We start from the raw sequence: 18,296 nt of genomic DNA on the forward strand, positions 1-18,296 counted from the left end.
CCCTCACCCAGCGTGCAGTTCAGTGAAGCATGCAGTGAGTCCCAGTGCATAAAACACGGCACCCACACATAAGGACCCCAATAAAGGACAGAGTCCTTTTTAGGTGGTCGTCTGTCACCCTTGAGAGGAGAGAGGGGGGGGGGAGGGCTTGGGGGGACACCCCCTCACCCAACATACTCACCTGCAGACGTCTTCTTATACTCAACTCAGGCGTCTTTAACCAGCTTATGGCCACGCTGCATCATACCAGGCTAAGATAGCGGGGCGAGCAGGGGCAGTGGGGGACCCGGACCCAGGGTACACCCTCCAGGCGCTGTCCGTAGCCGGGAAGGGGTTAACTGTGCATACTGCTATGTCCCGTGCCCCTAAGCCGCATATGGGGGAACAGGTAGCGCCATGCTCCTGGACCCCCACCTGAAAACAAAAGGGAGTAAAGAAACTAACTAAACAGCCCTTACTAGAAGATAATAAAAAGACCAGGTCTGGGAGCTCCCAGACTTGTGTCTGCCTCCTAGCTGACACTAGCTAAAACTGATTACTTCACTGCAGGTGGACGGGTATATCCTGCCAGGGAGGAGCTGACTTTTTTTCCCCTAGTGTCAGCCCCTCCTAGTGGCAAGAGCATATACCCAGAGGTTTCTTCCCTTTCTCCAGCATGCAGGATGGCCGATCTTGAGTAGGCTGCCCAGGCAGGCTGATCAGGAAGATCAACGATAGTACTGATCAGCATACTGCAATCTAATGACTGAATGAAAGAGATATAAAAAGTGTAGAATGCTGCATGCAGAAAACAGCCCCACAGACAATTTTAAGCAAAAACTATTTTTTTTTTAATGTAGTACAATGATAGAAAAACTACATAAATTTAGATATTGTTGTAATCCTACTGACCCACCAAAGATAACATTTACTTTTTTTTGTCGGTAGTGCATTGCTTAACCCCTTAACGACCACGGACGTACATGTACGTCCTGGTTTGGCGGGACTCCCCGCACCAGGATGTACATTTACGTCCTGTGTATGATCGCGAGCATTGGAAGGGTGTTCGCATCGGAAGGGTGCTCGCATTATACACTGCAGGTTCCGGCTGCTAGCAGCAGCCGGGGACCCGCCCGTAATGGCCGACATCCGCGATCGCGCGGATGTCCGCCATTAACCCCTCAGATACCTTGATCAATACAGATCACGGCATTGCGGTACTTTGATTGGATGATCGCCCGCAGCGCTGCCGCGGCGATCCGATCATCCAGCATGGCGGCCGGAGGTCCCCTCACCTGGCTCCGGCCGTCTCCCGGGTCTTCTGCTCTTGTCTGAGATTGAGCAGACCAGAGCAGAAGATAACCGATAATACTGAGCAGTGCTGTGTCCTATGCATAGCACTGCACAGTATTAGCTATCAATGGATTTCTATAGATAGTCCCCTATGGGGACATAAAAAGTGTTAAAAAAAAAAAGTTGAAAAATGTAAAAAATAAAAAGTGAAAAATCCCCTCCCCCAATAAAAATGAAAATTGTCAGTTTTTCCAATTTTACCCCCAAAAAGCGTATAATGTTAATGATCCCGTATGGTGAATGGCGTAAACTTAAGAAATAAAAAAAAAAGTCCAAAAATGCTGCTTTTTTGTAACATTTTATTCAAAAAAATGTAATTAAAAAAATGATCTAAAAGTTTTATATATGCAAATGTGGTATCTAAAAAAAGTACAGATGACGGCGCAAAAAATGAGCCCTCATACCGCCCTATATACGGTAAAAAAGGAAAAAGTTATAGGTGGTCAAAATAGGGCGATTTTAGATTACCGATTTTGTACAAAAAGTTTTAGATTTTTTTTAAGCGGTACAAAAATATAAAAGTATCTAGCCATGGGTATCATTTTAATCGTACTGACCCACATAAGAACACATGTCATTTTTACCTTAAATTGTACAGTGTGAAAACGAACCCCTCCAAAATGTGCAAAATTTTGGTTTTCATTTTAATTTCCTCCCTAAAAAAATTTTTTTTTTTGGGGTTCTCCGTACATTTTATGGTAAAATGAGAGGTTTCATTACAAAGTGCAATTGGTCACGCAAAAAACAAGCCCTTATATGGGTCTGTAGATGGAAATATAAAAGTGTTATGGATTTTAGAAGTCGAGGAGGAAAAAACGAAAAACACTAAAATAAAATTGGCCTGGTCCTCAAGGTGAAAATGGGCTTGGTCATTAAGGGGTTAAAAAAAAAAACTCCTAAAATTGTGCATTTTCCCTATTCTCCCTCCCGGAAATTTGCTTTGCTGTACATTTTATGGTAAAATGAAAGGTTTCATTGCAAAGCACACTTCATCACATTAAAAACAAGCCCTCATATGGCCCTGTGGATGGGAAAATAAAAGTTATGCCTCCTAATAGGTGAGGAGGAAATGCAAAAATTTAAATTAGCCCTTTCCTTAAAGGGGTATTCCAGGAAAATTTTAATATTTTTTTTTATATCAAGTGGTTCCAGAAAGATAAAAACAGATTTGTTAATTGCTTCTATTAACCCCTTCCCGACCTATGACATACCTGTACGTCATGGGTGGCAAGGTGTTCCCGACCCATGACATACAGGTATGTCATGGACATTACTGCCGCTACTCGCGGCATCCAGCAGCGCCTGGTAAGATGGTGGCTATCACTGATAGCCAGCCATCTTACCGTGCGACCACGGGGGGTTTCGTCCCCCACCCCCCCCAGCGATCGCTGCTATCAGCTGGTCAAATCTGACTAGCTGATAGCAGCGTTTCGCTATCAGAATACTTAGCAGCGCGGTGTGTGAGTCCGGATCAGGGGGATCGGGACACACACCGCTCTGCTAAGTGTCCCTGTCCCGTCCCCCGGCGTCACTTACCCGTCGGAGCGGTGTCCCGAGCGGTCCCGGCATCCTCCGTGCGGTCCCGGCGTCCTCCGTGCGGTCCCGGCTGCGCTGCGTCCCGGAGGTGAGTTTCCGGAAGCAGTGCAGCATCTTCATTGGCAGCAGTGAGATCGCCGTAAAGCGATCTCACTGCTGCCTCTGAGAGTTTCAAAACTGCAACTTCCAGCATGCCCAGACAGCCTTTGGCTTTCTGGGCATGCTGGGAGTTGTAGTTTTGCAACATCTGGAGGTCCACAGTTTGGAGACCACTGTATAATGGTCTCCAATCTGTGCTCTTCCAGATGTTGCAAAACTACAAATCTCAGCATGCTCAGTCTGTCCAGGCATGCTGGGAGTTGTAGTTCTCTAACATCTGGAAGAGCACAGATTGGAGACCATTATACAGTGGTCTCCAAACTGTGGACCTCCAGATGTTGCAAAACTACAACTCCCAGCATGCCCAGACTGCCCAGGCATGCTGGAAGTTGTAGTTCGGCAACATCTGATCCTTCAGATATTGCCGAACTACAACTTCCAGCATGCCTTGGCAGTCTGGGCATGCTGGGAGTTGTAGTTTTGCAACAACTGGAGGCACACTAGTTGGGAAACATTGTCCGTTTCCTACCTCAGTGCCTCCAGCTGTTGCAATTGTTGCAAAACTATAACTCCCAGCATGCACTGACAGACCATGCATGCTGGGAGTTGTAGTTTTGCAACAGCTGGAGGCACACTGGTTTGGAAACACTAAGTTTGGTTGCAAAACACTTGAAAGTTTATTACTTAACTTAGTGTTTCCAAACCAGTGTTCCTCCAGCTGTTGCAAAACTACAACTCCCAGCATGCACGGACAGCCAAAGGGCATGCTCGGAGTTTGCAACAGCTGGATGTTTGCCCCCTCCCCCCAATGTGAATGTACAGGGTACACTCACATGAGCGGAGGTTTACAGTGAGTGCTGCAAGTTTGAGATGGCGCAAATTTTGCGCTGCAGCTCAAACTTCCAGCGGCAAACTTGCTGTGAACCTCTGCCCATGTGACTGTACCCTAAAAACACTACACTACACTGACACTAACCTAAAATAAAAAGTAAAAAACACTACATATACACATACCCCTACACAGCCCCCCTCCCCCCAAAAAATGAAAAACGTCTGGTACGCTACTGTTTCCAAAACGGAGCCTCCAGCTGTTGCAAAATAATAACTCCCAGTATTGCCGGACAGCCATTGACTGTCCAGGCATGCTGGGAGTTTTGCAACAGCTGGAGGCACCCTGTTTGGGAATCACTGGCGTAGAATACCCCTATGTCCACCCCTATGCAAATCCCTAATTCAGGCCTCAAATGCGCATGGCGCTCTCTCACTTTGGAGCCCTGTCGTATTTCAGGGCAACAGTTTTGGGACACATATGGGGTATCGCCGTACTCGGGAGAAATTGCCTTACAAATTTTGGGGGGTATTTTCTTCTTTAACCCCTTATGAAAAGGTGAAGTTGGGGTCTACACCAGCATGTTAGTGTAAAAAAATAAATTTTTTACACTGACATGCTGGTGTTGCCCTATACTTTTCATTTTCACAAGAGGTAAAAGGGGAAAAAGACCCTCTAAATTTGTAACGCAATTTCTCCCGACTACGGAGATACCCCATATGTGGGCGCAAAGTGCTCTGGGGGCGCACAACAAGGCCCAGAAGGGAGAGTGCACCATGTGCATTTGAGGCGATTTGCACAGGGGTGGCTGATTGTTACAGCAGTTCTGACAAACGCAAAACAATAAATATCCATATGTGACCCCATTTTGGAAACTACACCCCTCACGGAATGTAATAAGGGGTGCAGTGAGCATTTACACCCCACTGGCGTATGACAGATTTTTGGAACAGTGGTCTGTGAAAATGAAAAATAAAATTTTTGATTTGCACAGTCCACCGTTTCAAATATCTGTCAAACGCCAGTGGGGTGTAAATGCTCACTGCACCCCTTATTACATTCCATGAGGGGTATAGTTTCCAAAATGGGGTCACATGTGGGGGGGTCCACTGTTCTGGCACCATAGGGGCTTCCTAAATGGGACATGCCCCCCAAAAACCCTTTCAGAAAAACTCACTCTCCAAAATCCCATTGTCGCTCCTTCCCTTCTGAGCCCTCTACTGCGCCCGCCGAACACTTTACATACGCATATGAGGTATTTCCTTACTCGAGAGAAATTGGGTTACAAATTTTAGGGTGATTTCTCTCCTTTTACCCCTTGTAAAAATAAAAAAATTGGGTCTACAAGAAAATGCGAGTGTAAAAAATGAAGATTTAGAATTTTCTCCTTCACTTTGCTGCTATTCCTGTGAAACACCTAAAGGGTTAAAACACTTACTGAATGTCATTTTGAATACTTTGGGGGGTGCAGTTTTTATAATGGGGTCATTTATGGGGTATTTCTAATATGAAGATCCTTAAAATCCACTTCCAACCTGAACTGGGCCCTGAAAAATTAAGATTTTGAAAATCTTGAGAAAAATTGGAAAATTGCTGCGGAACTTTGAAGCCCTCTGATGTCTTCCAAAAGTAAAAACTTGTCAATTTTTTAATGCAAACACAAAGTAGACATATTTTATATGTGAATCAATATGTAATTTATTTGGAATATCCATTTTCCTTTCAAGCAGAGACTTTCAAAGTTAGAAAAATGCAAAATTTTCAAAATTTTCATGAAATTTTTAGATTTTTTACCAAGAAAGGATACAAATATCAGTGAAATTTTACCGATAAAATAAAGTAGAATATGTCACGAAAAAACAATCTCGGAATCAGAATGATAAGTAAAAGCATTCCAAAGTTATTAATGTTTAAAGTGACAGTGGTCAGATTTTCAAAAAATGCCCAAGTCATGAAGGTGAAAATGGGCTGGGTCATGAAGGGGTTAAACATTTTTAATCCTTCCAATAATTATCAGTTGCTGATATTGAGTTGTTCTTTTCCGTCTGGCAACGGTGCTCTCTGGTGACAACTCTGCTTGTCTCGTGAACTGCACAGACTAGAAAGTGTTTGATCTGGGGATTTGCTTCTACTCTGGAAAGTTCCCGAGGTGTCATCTGAGAGCACTTAAGACAGAAAAGAACAACTCCACTTCATAAGTACTGAAAGGATTAAGATTTTTTAATAGAAGTAATTTACAAATCTGTTTAACTTTCTGGAGGGGTTAAAATGCGTAATTCCAAAAGGAAAACTTAGCTTTCACCACAAAGGGCCAAAAGATGCCTGATCATGAAAGGGTTAAAGGAATTTGTTTTTTATGCAGCTCATTATGGACACTTTACTTCAATTGTACAGGCTTACTTTAGGGACCCGTTAAGAAATTTTTTTAAAAAAAACAAAGTACAACAGACCTGCTCACATAGCGAGCGATAGCCACAATCCTCCGTTCGATCCAGCTCAAATGTCTCTCCTAGGAGTGGATTGAAAGGTTTGCTGACACGGAAGACTGTGGTGGAGTATGACGATACAGTGAAAGCAGCAACTAAACATAGCTGCTCTAGAGCACTCTCGCACTGAGCTCCCCGGTCCAGCAGGGTGTAGTATTCCATGTCCTCGGTCAGACGCTGAAGCATCGAGAGTGGTTCATTGAAATTTACCTAGTGGTGGTGAAGTAGAGGAAATCAAATGAGACCGGAAATATTTTTAAACCACTACTAATATCATGAATATGTACACTACATTAGAAATCTGCCGAAAAACTCAATTTATTTTTCTAGTCTTTCCACTAGCCCAGTCTAATCCCTAACATAACTATATAGGAGCATACAGTGGTTTAAGTGCAATCCTCAGGATACTCTTTGTGGAAAACACAATCTCTCGTAATAGGTTATACACAAGGCAGGTAATAGAAAGGTAAAAGCAACAGTGGAATCAATGGGTGAAAGGATTAAAATAGATTCACAGTAGGTCACTCAAGCATCTCACATATTAAGTAACGTCAACCACAACAATAAAGTGAACACTGAAGTGAAAGAACATATATTATCTCTGGACAGTGCAAGGATGGGATACATTTTACAGCAAATGGACACAAAGTGTATGTGTGTGTTGACAACAGGAATAATGACTAAGCATAAAGGGGGAGATTTATCATTGCTTATAGAGCATTTTTTGTGTCTATGTTTTGGTGCAGTTCAGGCGTAAGCAGCATAGTTAGTGACTTATGCGTATTTTGATATAGACAGTTTAACTCTTTTTTGCCTACCCGTAGAACTTTTTCTTTTTAACCATGCAGTGGTCACATATTTATCATTTGCAACTTTTGTCAAAAGTCGATATTTTGTGCGCAAAAGGTACTTACTCTATGGGAGTGTTGCATATACCCGAGTACAGTGTTCATGTATCTCCAGTGCTCTGCAACAGGGAGAATCAGATTCCTATTTTGCAGATGACCAATGTTCACAGAGGTCAAACCCCCCAGCGATCAGACACAAATTCCCTATCCTGTGACAAGGGAACACTTTTTTTTTTAAATGCTGGATTCCTTCATTAAATTATTATAAAGATTTTTTTTATTTGACTATGCTACAGGGGCAGTGAAGTTAGTGTAGTTCATAGTATAGTGTGTGTACCTGATTGTGACGGTTTTCTCACAATGCTTATGTGATTTTCACCCCAATATTTATTTTTAACAGCATAGAAAATGACTGTTGTCTCAGATTTTTCCCAGGTTGCAATGCGGCCGAGACCTGACCTCACTAGTCAGCTGATGACAGGGAGCCTGTCTGCTTCAATGGGTGGAGTGATCGCTTGGTGGGAAAGAGATCAATCTGCAACTAATGCAGCAGCTGTAGGCGCCATGATTGAAAACCACAGGTCTTTTGAATGGATGCAGCTCATTTATGTTTCAGTAGGTGGGGTGGCTGATGTGTGGGAGGGAGGAAAATGGAATTATTGGATTTGTAGGCAAAAAAAAAAAAAAAAACTCAAACAGGAAATACCAGTTCACAAAAAGCTAGCCACAGTATTATGGTGATCTCACAAAATAGCCATTGAGCCCCAAGACAAGCGCAAATCCTTCCTAAGCATGTCCATTACTGTCTGGAAGGTGCATACTAAAACCACCTTATGGTGGATAACCCCTTTAAGTAAAAGCATTAAACGCTTTCAAGTCAACTGGTGACAGAAGTAAATTACATATCTGTATAACTTTCTATTAAAAGCGTAAGCCTTCCAGTACTTACGAGTTGCTGTATGCTCCAGAGGAAGTCGCAATTCTTCCCAGTCTGACCACAGTGCTTTCTGCTGCCACCTTTGTCCGGGTCAGGAACTATGCAGACCAGGATTGACTATGGGGATTTTCTCTTGCTGTGGACAGTTCATGACACAGACAGAGCTGGCAGCCAAGAGCACTGGAGTCAGACTGGAAAGAACTACACAATGTCCTCTGGAGCATACAGCAGCTGATAAGTACTAGAGGTAAACTACAAGTCCGTTTAACTTTCTGGCATCAGTTAATTTGAAAAACTTGTTTTCCAGAGTACTCCTTTAACATCTGTGGCACTAGTCACTCCTTACAGTCCTTATAAAAGATAAAATATATATACACACACACACACACACACACACACACATTTAAACCCAGACCCTCACAAATGGGGGTAGTTAAGGGTTAAATTAACTATCCTATATTTTAAGTGGACATATAAGCAACATGTGACCAAGTATTACCGAAATATCTCCAGCCGTTTGGAAGTTATGCAGTTAGGAAAATGGGGGGGGGGGATAAGTGTTAAATCACCTATCGTATGTTTGTTGTTGACATATAAGTAACATGTGTGCCAAGTTTCATGTTCATATCTTTAGCCATTTGGACGTGATGCTGGAACATATACACACATTGAGATAATAAATATATATTTTAGTATTATATATTCAATCTCAGAAAAAAGGTGGTTAACTACCACTGACCGGGTCCATGGTCGTGAACACAGAAGACGTAAGGTGTGTAAACATGACTATTGGCAGTAATTTCACTTAACATAGGGATTTAGCTGTCTATTTTATAATATGCAAGTTCTTTAATATCAAATACATAGGCTGCACCTAATGCAAATACCCTGAATCCTTCTGCAGTATCAAAAAATATTGCTACTTCTCTCAGTGGCGATATATCCAGGTAGGAACTAAGTTATTGATTTAACAGTCCGAATAACTACAGCATCAATACAATTCCATATAGCATCTTTTTATCTAGTAAATGTGGGGTTTTAAAACTTCCCTGTGTATATCACCACAAAAGATGTCATTTGTATGAGAAACTACTACTGTAAGTCTATGGAGCCCATCTCTTGTGCCATATGAGATTAAAGGAGGAGTAGTCCAGTCCTGAAAAATGTATCCCCTATCCTAAGGATTAGGGATGCCCCGATACCGATACTAGTATCGGTATCGGTATCGGGGCCGATAGCCATTTACATGGTATCGGGGACTCGTTTAATGTCCCCGATTCCATGCCCGATACCTGGTGCCGCTCCGCTGCCCCGTTCTCCGGTCCTCCCGTCCGCTTCATAGTCTTCCATGGAGGAGCATGTGACACAACGTCACTCTGCCTCCTCCCCTGCGCCCAGCGTAACGCTACAGAGGAAGCGGAGTGTCGTGTATGTCACATGCTACTTCATAGGATGCCATGATGCGGACCGGGAGGACGGAAGAACGGGGCAGTGGAGCGGTAGCACCCGACGGGGGACAGCCGCAGGTGAGCTGTGTGCTGCTGCTAATGTCTAAAGGGGGGCCCTGCTGCTAATGTCTAAAGGGGGGCCCTGCTGCTGCTGCTAATGTCTAAAGGGGGGGCCCTGCTGCTAATGTCTAAAGGTGGGCCCTGCTGCTAATGGCTAAAGGGGGGCCTGCTGCTAATGTCTAAAGGGGGGTCCCTGCTGCTGCTAATGTCTAAAGGGGGGGGGCCTGCTGCTGCTGCTAATGTCTAAAGGGGGGGGGGCCTGCTGCTGCTAATGTCTAAAGGGGGGTCCCTGCTGCTGCTAATGTCTAAAGGGGGGGGGGGCCCTGCTGCTGCTAATGTCTAAAGGGGGGGGGGGCCCTGCTGCTGCTAATGTCTAAAGGGGGGGGGGCCCTGCTGCTGCTAATGTCTAAAGGGGGGGGGGCCCTGCTGCTGCTAATGTCTAAAGGGGGGGGGCCCTGCTGCTGCTAATGTCTAGGGGGGGGGGCCCTGCTGCTGCTAATGTCTAAAGGGGGGGGGGCCCTGCTGCTGCTAATGTCTAAAGGGGGGGGGGGGCTGCTACTGCTAATGTCTAAAGGGGGGGGGGCCCTGCTGCTGCTAATGTCTAAAGGGGGGGGGGGGCCCTGCTGCTGCTAATGTCTAAAGGGGGGGGTGGGGGGCCCTGCTGCTGCTAATGTCTAAAGGGAGGGGGGGGCCTGCTGCTGCTAATGTCTAAAGGGGGGGCCCTGCTGCTGCTAATGTCTAAAGGGGGGGCCCTGTTGCTGCTAATGTCTAAAGGGGGGGCCCTGCTGCTGCTAATGTCTAAAGGGGGGGCCCTGCTGCTGCTAATGTCTAAAGGGGGGGCCCTGCTGCTGCTAATGTCTAAAGGGGGGGGCCCTGCTGCTGCTAATGTCTAAAGGGGGGGGGCCCTGCTGCTGCTAATGTCTAAAGGGGGGGCCCTGCTGCTGCTAATGTCTGTAAGGGGATACTACCTACTATTAAAGACAATCTTACAGCAGAGTCACCTGTACTAACTTGAATTTATATGTAGATAGTGCAGATGACCCGGTTTCTACCGCTGCTCACCATGTGAGTCATCGGTCTCGCTACCAATGCAAATTCCCTGTTCTGCCCAATGGAGAAGAGATAAATCTGGGCTCATACTACAGCAGCCGCCTTCATTGTACACAACAAGGACCCACATATCATACGGTTAACAGCACCAAAGACTGCGTCACCCTGCTGTCAGATTCCCTTTAAAATATAAGTACTTGTACTTGGTATCGGCGAGTACTAGAATTAAAGTATCGGTACTCGTACTCTGTCTTAAAAAAATGGTATCGGGACATCCCTACTAAGGATGGGGGATAAGTTTCAGATCAGATCGCGAGGGTCTGACCACTGTACGGGGTCCCAGCAGCCCGCGGGAAGGGGGCGTGTTGACCACCGTATGAACCAGCGGCTGACACACCCCCTCAATACAGCTCTATGGCAGAGCCGGCGCGCTGCCTTCGGCAATCTCCGGCTCTGCCACAGCGCTGTATTGAAGGGGGGGTGTCGGCCGCCACTTTGTGCGGTGGTCAACGAACCCCCCTTCCCATGGGCTGCTGGAGCCCCGTACAGGAGATAGTGGGGGGCCCCAGTGGTCGGACCCCCCCCACGATCTGAAACCTTAGGATAGGGGATACGTTTTTCAGGACTGGACCTTTAACCCCTTAAGGACTCAGCCCATTTTGGCCTTAAGGACTCAGACAATTTAATTTTTAAGTTTTAATTTTTTCCTCCTCGCCTTCTAAAAATCATAACTCTTTTATATTTTCATCCACAGACTAGTATGAGGGCTTGTTTTTTGCGCGACCAGTTGTCCTTTGTAATGACATCACTCATTATATCATAAAATGTATGGCGCAACCAAAAAACACTATTTTTGTGGGGAAATTAAAACGAAAAACGCAATTTTGCTAATTTTGGAAGGTTTTGTTTTCACGCCGTACAATTTATGGTAAAAATGACATGTGTTCTTTATTCTGAGGGTCAATACGATTAAAATGATACCCATTATTATATACTTTTATATTATTGTTGCGCTTAAAAAAAATCACAAACTTTTTAACCAAATTAGTACGTTTATAATCCCTTTATTTTGATGACCTCTAACTTTTTTATTTTTCCGTATAAGTGGTGGTATGGGGGCTCATTTTTTGCGCCATGATCTGTACTTTTTTTTTATACCACATTTGCATATAAAAAACTTTTAATACATTTTTTATAATTTTTTTTTTAATAAAATGTATTAAAAAAGTAGGAATTTTGGACTTTATTTTTTTTCGTTCACGCCGTTCACCGTACGGGATCATTAACATTTTATTTTAATAGTTCTGACATTTACACATGCGGCGATACCAAATATGTCTATAAAAAATGTTTTTTACGCTTTTTGGGGGTAAAATAGGAAAAAACGGACGTTTTACTTTTTTATTAGGGGAGGGGATTTTACATTTTTTTTTACACTTGAATAGTCCCCATAGGGGACTATTCATAGCAATACCATGATTGCTAATACTGATCTGTTCTATGTATAGGACATAGAACAGATCAGTATTATCGGTCATCTCCTGCTCTGGTCTGCTCGATCACAGACCAGAGCAGGAGACGCCGGGAGCCGCACGGAGGAAGGAGAGGGGACCTCCGTGCGGCGTTCTGAATGATCGGATCCCCGCAGCAGCGCTGCGGGCGATCTGATCGTTCATTTAAATCGCGAACTGCCGCAGATGCCGGGATCTGTATTGATCCCGGCGGCACCTGAGGGGTTAATGGCGGACGCCCGCGAGATCGCGGGCGTCGGCCATTGCCGGCGGGTCCCTGGCTGCGATCAGCAGCCGGGATCAGCCGCGCATGACACGGGCATCGCTCCGATGCCCGCGGTTATGCTTAGGACGTAAATGTACGTCCTGGTGCGTTAAGTACCACCTCACCAGGACGTACATTTACGTCCTGCATCCTTAAGGGGTTAAAGGGGTACTCCCGTCCAATTTTTTTTTTTTTTTTTTTAAATCAACTGGTGGCAGAAAGTTGAACAGATTTCTAAATTACTTCTATTAAAAAATCTTAATCCTTCCAGTACTACTTAGCTGCTGAATACTGCAGAGGAAAGGTTTTCTTTTTGGAACAGAGAGACATCTCTGACATCATGACCACAGTGCTCTCTGCTGACATCTCTGCCCATTTTAGGAACTGTCCAGAGTAGGAGAAAATCACTATAGCAAACATATGCTGCTCTGGACAGTTCCTAAAATGGACAGAGATGTCAGCAGAGAGCACTGTGTTCCAAAATCAAAACCATTTCCTCTGTAGTATTCAGCAGCTAAGAAGTACTGGAAGGATTAAGATATTTTATTACAAGTAAATTTACAAATAGGTTTAACTTTCTGGCACCAGTTGATTAAAAAAATAAAAAAACATTTTCCACGGGAGTACCTCTTTAACCCCCTAAGGACCAGGCCAATTTTCACTGTAGGACCAGAGTGTTTTTTTGCACATCTGACCACTTTCACTTTAAGCATTAATAACTCTGGGATGCTTTTACCTTTCATTCTGATTCAGAGATTGTTTTTTCCCCGACATATCCTTCTTTATGGTATTTGTAATACTTGCATCATTTCTTAGTGAAAAATTCCAAAATTTGATGAAAAAAATTTAGAATTTTTCTAACTTTGAAGCTCTCTGCTTGTAAGGAAAATAGACATTTCAAATAAATTATATTTTGATTCACAAATACAATATGTCTACTTTATGTTTGCATCATAAAGTTGTCATGTTTTTACTTTTGGAAGACATCAGAGGGCTTCAAAGTTCAGTAGCTATTTTCCAATTTTTCACAAAATTTTCAAAATCAGAATTTTTCATGGACCAGTTCAGGTTTGAAGTGGATTTGAAGGGCTTTCTTATTAGAAATACCCCACAAACGACCCATTATAAAAACTGCACCCCTCAAAGTATTCAAAATGACATTCAGTAAGTGTGTTAACCCTTTAGGTGCTTCACAGGAATAGCAGCAAAGTGAAGGAGAAAATTCAAAATCTTCATTTTTTACACTCGAATGTTCTTGTAGACCCAATTTTTGAATTTTTACAAGGGGTAAAAGGAGAAAAATCCTCTCAAAATTTGTAACCCAATTTCTCTGGAGTAAGGAAATACCTCATGTGTATGTCAAGTGTTCGGCAGGCACAGTAGAGGGTCCGAAGGGAAGGAGCGACAGTGGGATTTTGGAGAGTGAGTTTTTCTGAAATGGTTTTTGGGGGACATGTCACATTTAGGAAGCCCCTATGGTGCCAGAACAGCAGAAAAAACCCCACATGGCATACCATTTTGGAAACTACACCCCTCAAGGCACATAACAAGGGGTCCAGTGAGCCTTTAAACCCCACAGGTGTTTGGCGACTTTTCGTTAAAGCCAGATGTGTAAATGAAAAAAAAAATTTTTCACTAAAGTTTTCCCCCAAATTTACCATTTTTATAAAGGGTAATGGGAGAAAATGCCCCCCAAAATTTGTAACCCCATCTCTTCTGAGTATTCAAAAATACAAAAACAGAGCTTCCTATTGGGCAGTATGTTTTAACTTGGTGAAAGCAATAAGGTGGATATAAGTAATGATCTCACCTTGCAAGGTTGTGTTGGCACACAACAACCTTGTGAACGTCTGGTATATGTGATCCCTTCGGATCCTGTTTGCGGTGCAGCCGTCCAGGTTGCTCGAGATGTGTGGCAGCACACTCGATTAAGCAAGTTTACAGAGTCAGGAAAAAAGGTTCCCGGGATGTTTGGCGCCAACCGTGGATGGAATGAAGATTCGGTGAGTCTCAGTATATTTCAAAAATGTTCTTTAGTGCCGTATCAGACACGTTTCGAGGTCTTGCACCTCTTTATCAATGATTATGGCATACATACATAAAAGAATTATCACTGGCTTTTTATAGTTTCTAAAAAGGGCGCCAGAGAATACAATTGGATAGATTAAAAAGGTGTCATAGGGCTGCGCTCTGGTGTGTTGTAGTGGCGCTGTCCGATGACGTAGGGGTGTTTCATTCATAAAATTCAAGGTGAGTTTTTGTTTCGCAGTAAAAAGTGACCATACATTAAAATCAAGGATTGCGAAAATATTCCATGTTATTTGAGGGGGTAGAGTGTTATACGGTGATGAGAGTGTACGAGTGTGTGAGAAAATTCACATTAGGTCCGGAGATACAGTTTTCTGTAATGTGTGTATGCATGTGTTATATCAAATGTGTTGGAATTAATGTTAGTGAACTTGATGGAGTGGATCTGCTGTGTTATCGGTTGCCGGATGATGCGTATCAAATGCCGGGTAGTGGAAATGTCCTATTGGCGGAACTGCCGCGTAGGATGTCATATGCCGGGTTGCTGCGTTATTCAATGCTAGATGATCGGTACCGTGGCTGGTATGATTTTCCAATTGGTATTTGTTCACAGTGTTGTAGATTATTATTTTATTCACAGGTTTCATTGGTGTTGACCGGATTATGACTGTTTTCATTGTTAGAAAAAGCTTTCGGTCCTTGATGTGGTGTGTCTCCTTTTTCCGGATAATCGGACGGAGATTGCTGTGCTTGTTGTTGCCGGATGATTGGTATAGTAAGTGGTATTTTTTGTACTATTAGCACAGATGTGTGTCATTGTGTTGTATGTTGAGAGGGGTTTTGTTAGCGCAGGTGTATATAATTGTGACTGCAGCATTGGTCTCATATGCTGGTACTGCAGCGCTTTAGAATATGGGGGCCTGTTGGTGGGTTTTCTTCACATGCAACCCATTGGACACGATCAATCCAACACACATAGCTTACAGCATGCCATCCACAACAAAAAATCAACAGTACACATGTTTCTCTAAATCAGACCCACCTACAGGCCCCCAATTTCTAAAAGCGCAGCACTACCATCATTTGAGACCACTGCTGCTGTCACACACAGAATGCCATCCACAACAAAAAAATGAACAGTACACATGTTTCTCCATACAAAACCCACCAACAGGCCCCCATATTCTAAAGCGCTGCAGTACTATGAGACCACTGCTGCTGTCACAATTATATACACCTGCGCTAACAAAACCCCTCTCAACATACGACACAATGACAGCACCACAGCATCCTCTGCCATCCACACATCTGTGCTAATAGTACAAAAAATACCACTTACTATACCAATCATCCGGCAACAACAAGCACAGCAATCTCCGTCCGATTATCCGGAAAGAGGAGACACACCGCATCAAGGACCGAAACCTTTTTCTAACAATGAAAACAGTCATAATCCGGTCAACACCAAAGAAACCTGTGAATAAAATAATCATCTACAACACTGTGAACAAATACCAATTGGAAAATCATACCAGCCACGGTACCTATCATCTAGCATTGAATGAAGCAGCAACCCGGCATATGACATCCTACGCGGCAGTTCCGCCAATAGGACATTTCCACTACACGGCATTTGATACGCATCATCCGGCAACCGATAACACAGCAGATCCACTCCATCAAGTTCACTAACATTAATTCCAACACATTTGATATAACACATGCATACACACATTACAGAAAACTGTATCTCCGGACCCAATGTGAATTTTCTCACACACTCGCATCACCGTATAACACTCTACCCCCTCAAATAACATGGAATATTTTCGCAATCCTTGATTTTAATGTATGGTAATTTTTTACTACGAAACAAAAACACTCGCCTTGAATTTTATGAAGGAAACACCCCTACGTCATCGGACAGCGCCACTACAACACACCAGAGCGCAGCCCTATGACACCTTTTTAATCTATCCAATTGTATTCTCTGGTGCCCTTTTTAGAAACTATAAAAAGCCAGTGATAATGCTTTTATGTATGTATGCCATAATCATTGATAAAGAGGTGCAAGACCTCGAAACGCATCTGATACGGCAATAAAGAACATTTTTTAAATATACTGAGAATCTTCATTCCATCCACGGTTGGCGCCGAACATCCCGGGAACCTTTTTTCCTGACTCTGCAAACTCTTCTGAGTATGGAAATACCCCATGTTAGGACGTAAAATGCTCTGCGGGCGAACTACAATGCTCAGAAGAGAAGGAGTCACATTTGGCTTTTGGAAAGCAAATTTTGCAGAAATGGTTTTGGGGGGGGGGGGCATGTCGCATTTAGGAAGCCCATAGGGTGCCAGAACAGCAAAAATACCCACATGGCATACTATTTTGGAAACTACACCCCTCAAGGAACATAACAAGGGGTACAGTGAGCCTTAACACCTCACAGGTATTTCACGTCTTTGTTAAATTTGGATGTGTAAATGAAAAAAAAAATTTTGCTAAAATGCTGGTTTTTCCACAAATTTTTACATTTTTACAAGGGGTAATAGGAGAAAATTACCCCCAAAATTTGTAACCCAGATTTTAATAAGGGGTGCAGTGAGCATTTACACCCCACTGGCATTTGACAGATCTTTGGAACAGTGGGCTGAGCAAATGAAAAATTTTATTTTTCATTTTCACAGACCACTGTTCCAAAAATGTCAGACCCCTGTGGGGCGTAAATGCTCATTGTACCCCTTATTACATTACATGAGGGGTGTAGTTTCCAAAATGGGGTCACATGTTTGGGGGGGTCCACTGTTCTGGTACCATGGGGGCTTTGTAAACACATGTGGCCTTCAATTCCGGACAAATTTTCTCTTCAAAATCCCAATGGCGCTCCTTCTTTTCTGAGCATTGTAGTTCGCCTGCAGAGGACTTTACATCCACATATGGGGTATGTTCTTACTCAGAAAAAATGGGGCTACACATTTTGGGGGGCTTTATTCCTATTTTCCCTTGTGAAATTGAAAAATTTAGGTTAACACCAGCATTTTAGTGAAAACATTTTTTTTTTCTCATTTTCCCATCCAACTTTTATGAAAATTCATCAAACACCTGTGGGGTGTTAAGGCGCACTATACCCCTTGTTACGTTCCGTGAGGGGTATAGTTTCCAAAATGGGGTCACATGTCGGTATTTATTTTTTTGCATTTACCGTATATACTCGAGTATAAGCCGAGTTTTTCAGCACGATTTTTCGTGCTGAAAACACCCCCCTCGGCTTATACGCGAGTGAACTCCCCCACCCGCAGTGGTCTTCAACCTGCAGACCTCCAGAGGTTTCAAAACTACAACTCCCAGCAAGCCGGGGCAGCCATCGGCTGTCCGGGCTTGCTGGGAGTTGTAGTTTTGAAACCTCCGGAGGTCCGCAGGTTGAAGACCACTGCGGCCTTCAACATCATCCAGCCCCCTCTCACCCCCTTTAGTTCTGAGTACTCACCTCCGCTCGGCGCTGGTCCGGTCCTGCAGGACTGTCCGGTGAGGAGGTGGTCCGGTGGGATAGTGGTTCCGGGCTGCTATCTTCACCGGGGAGGCCTCTTCTAAGCGCTTCGGGCCCGGCCTCAGAATAGTCACGTTGCCGTGACAACGGCGCAGAGGTGCGTTCATTGCCAACGTACTTCTGCGTCATTGTCAAGGCAACGCCTCTACTCCGGGCCGGAAGCGCGGAGAAGAGGCGCCCCCGGTGAAGATAGCAGCCCGGACCACCTCCTCACCGGACCACCTCCTCACCGGACCACCTCCTCACCGGACAGCCCTGCAGGACCGGACCAGCGCCGAGCGGAGGTGAGTACTCAGAACTAAAGAGGGGTGAGAGGGGG

General features: G+C 44.0%; 1 protein-coding gene across 2 annotated transcripts in view; it reads right to left on the minus strand.

The window, feature by feature from the left end:
• Window positions 1-18,296, minus strand: part of OSBP (oxysterol binding protein) — a 138,601-nt gene that overhangs the window by 46,635 nt on the left and 73,670 nt on the right. For both annotated transcript variants that reach the window (XM_056531168.1, XM_056531165.1), the window contains exon 8: window positions 6,247-6,492. In XM_056531168.1, the coding sequence (XP_056387143.1) occupies window positions 6,247-6,492 (246 nt within the window). The remainder of the gene's footprint in view (window positions 1-6,246; window positions 6,493-18,296) is intronic.

The sequence above is a fragment of the Hyla sarda genome, chromosome 7 (genome assembly GCF_029499605.1).
Source record: "Hyla sarda isolate aHylSar1 chromosome 7, aHylSar1.hap1, whole genome shotgun sequence".
Classification (NCBI taxonomy): domain Eukaryota; kingdom Metazoa; phylum Chordata; class Amphibia; order Anura; family Hylidae; genus Hyla; species Hyla sarda.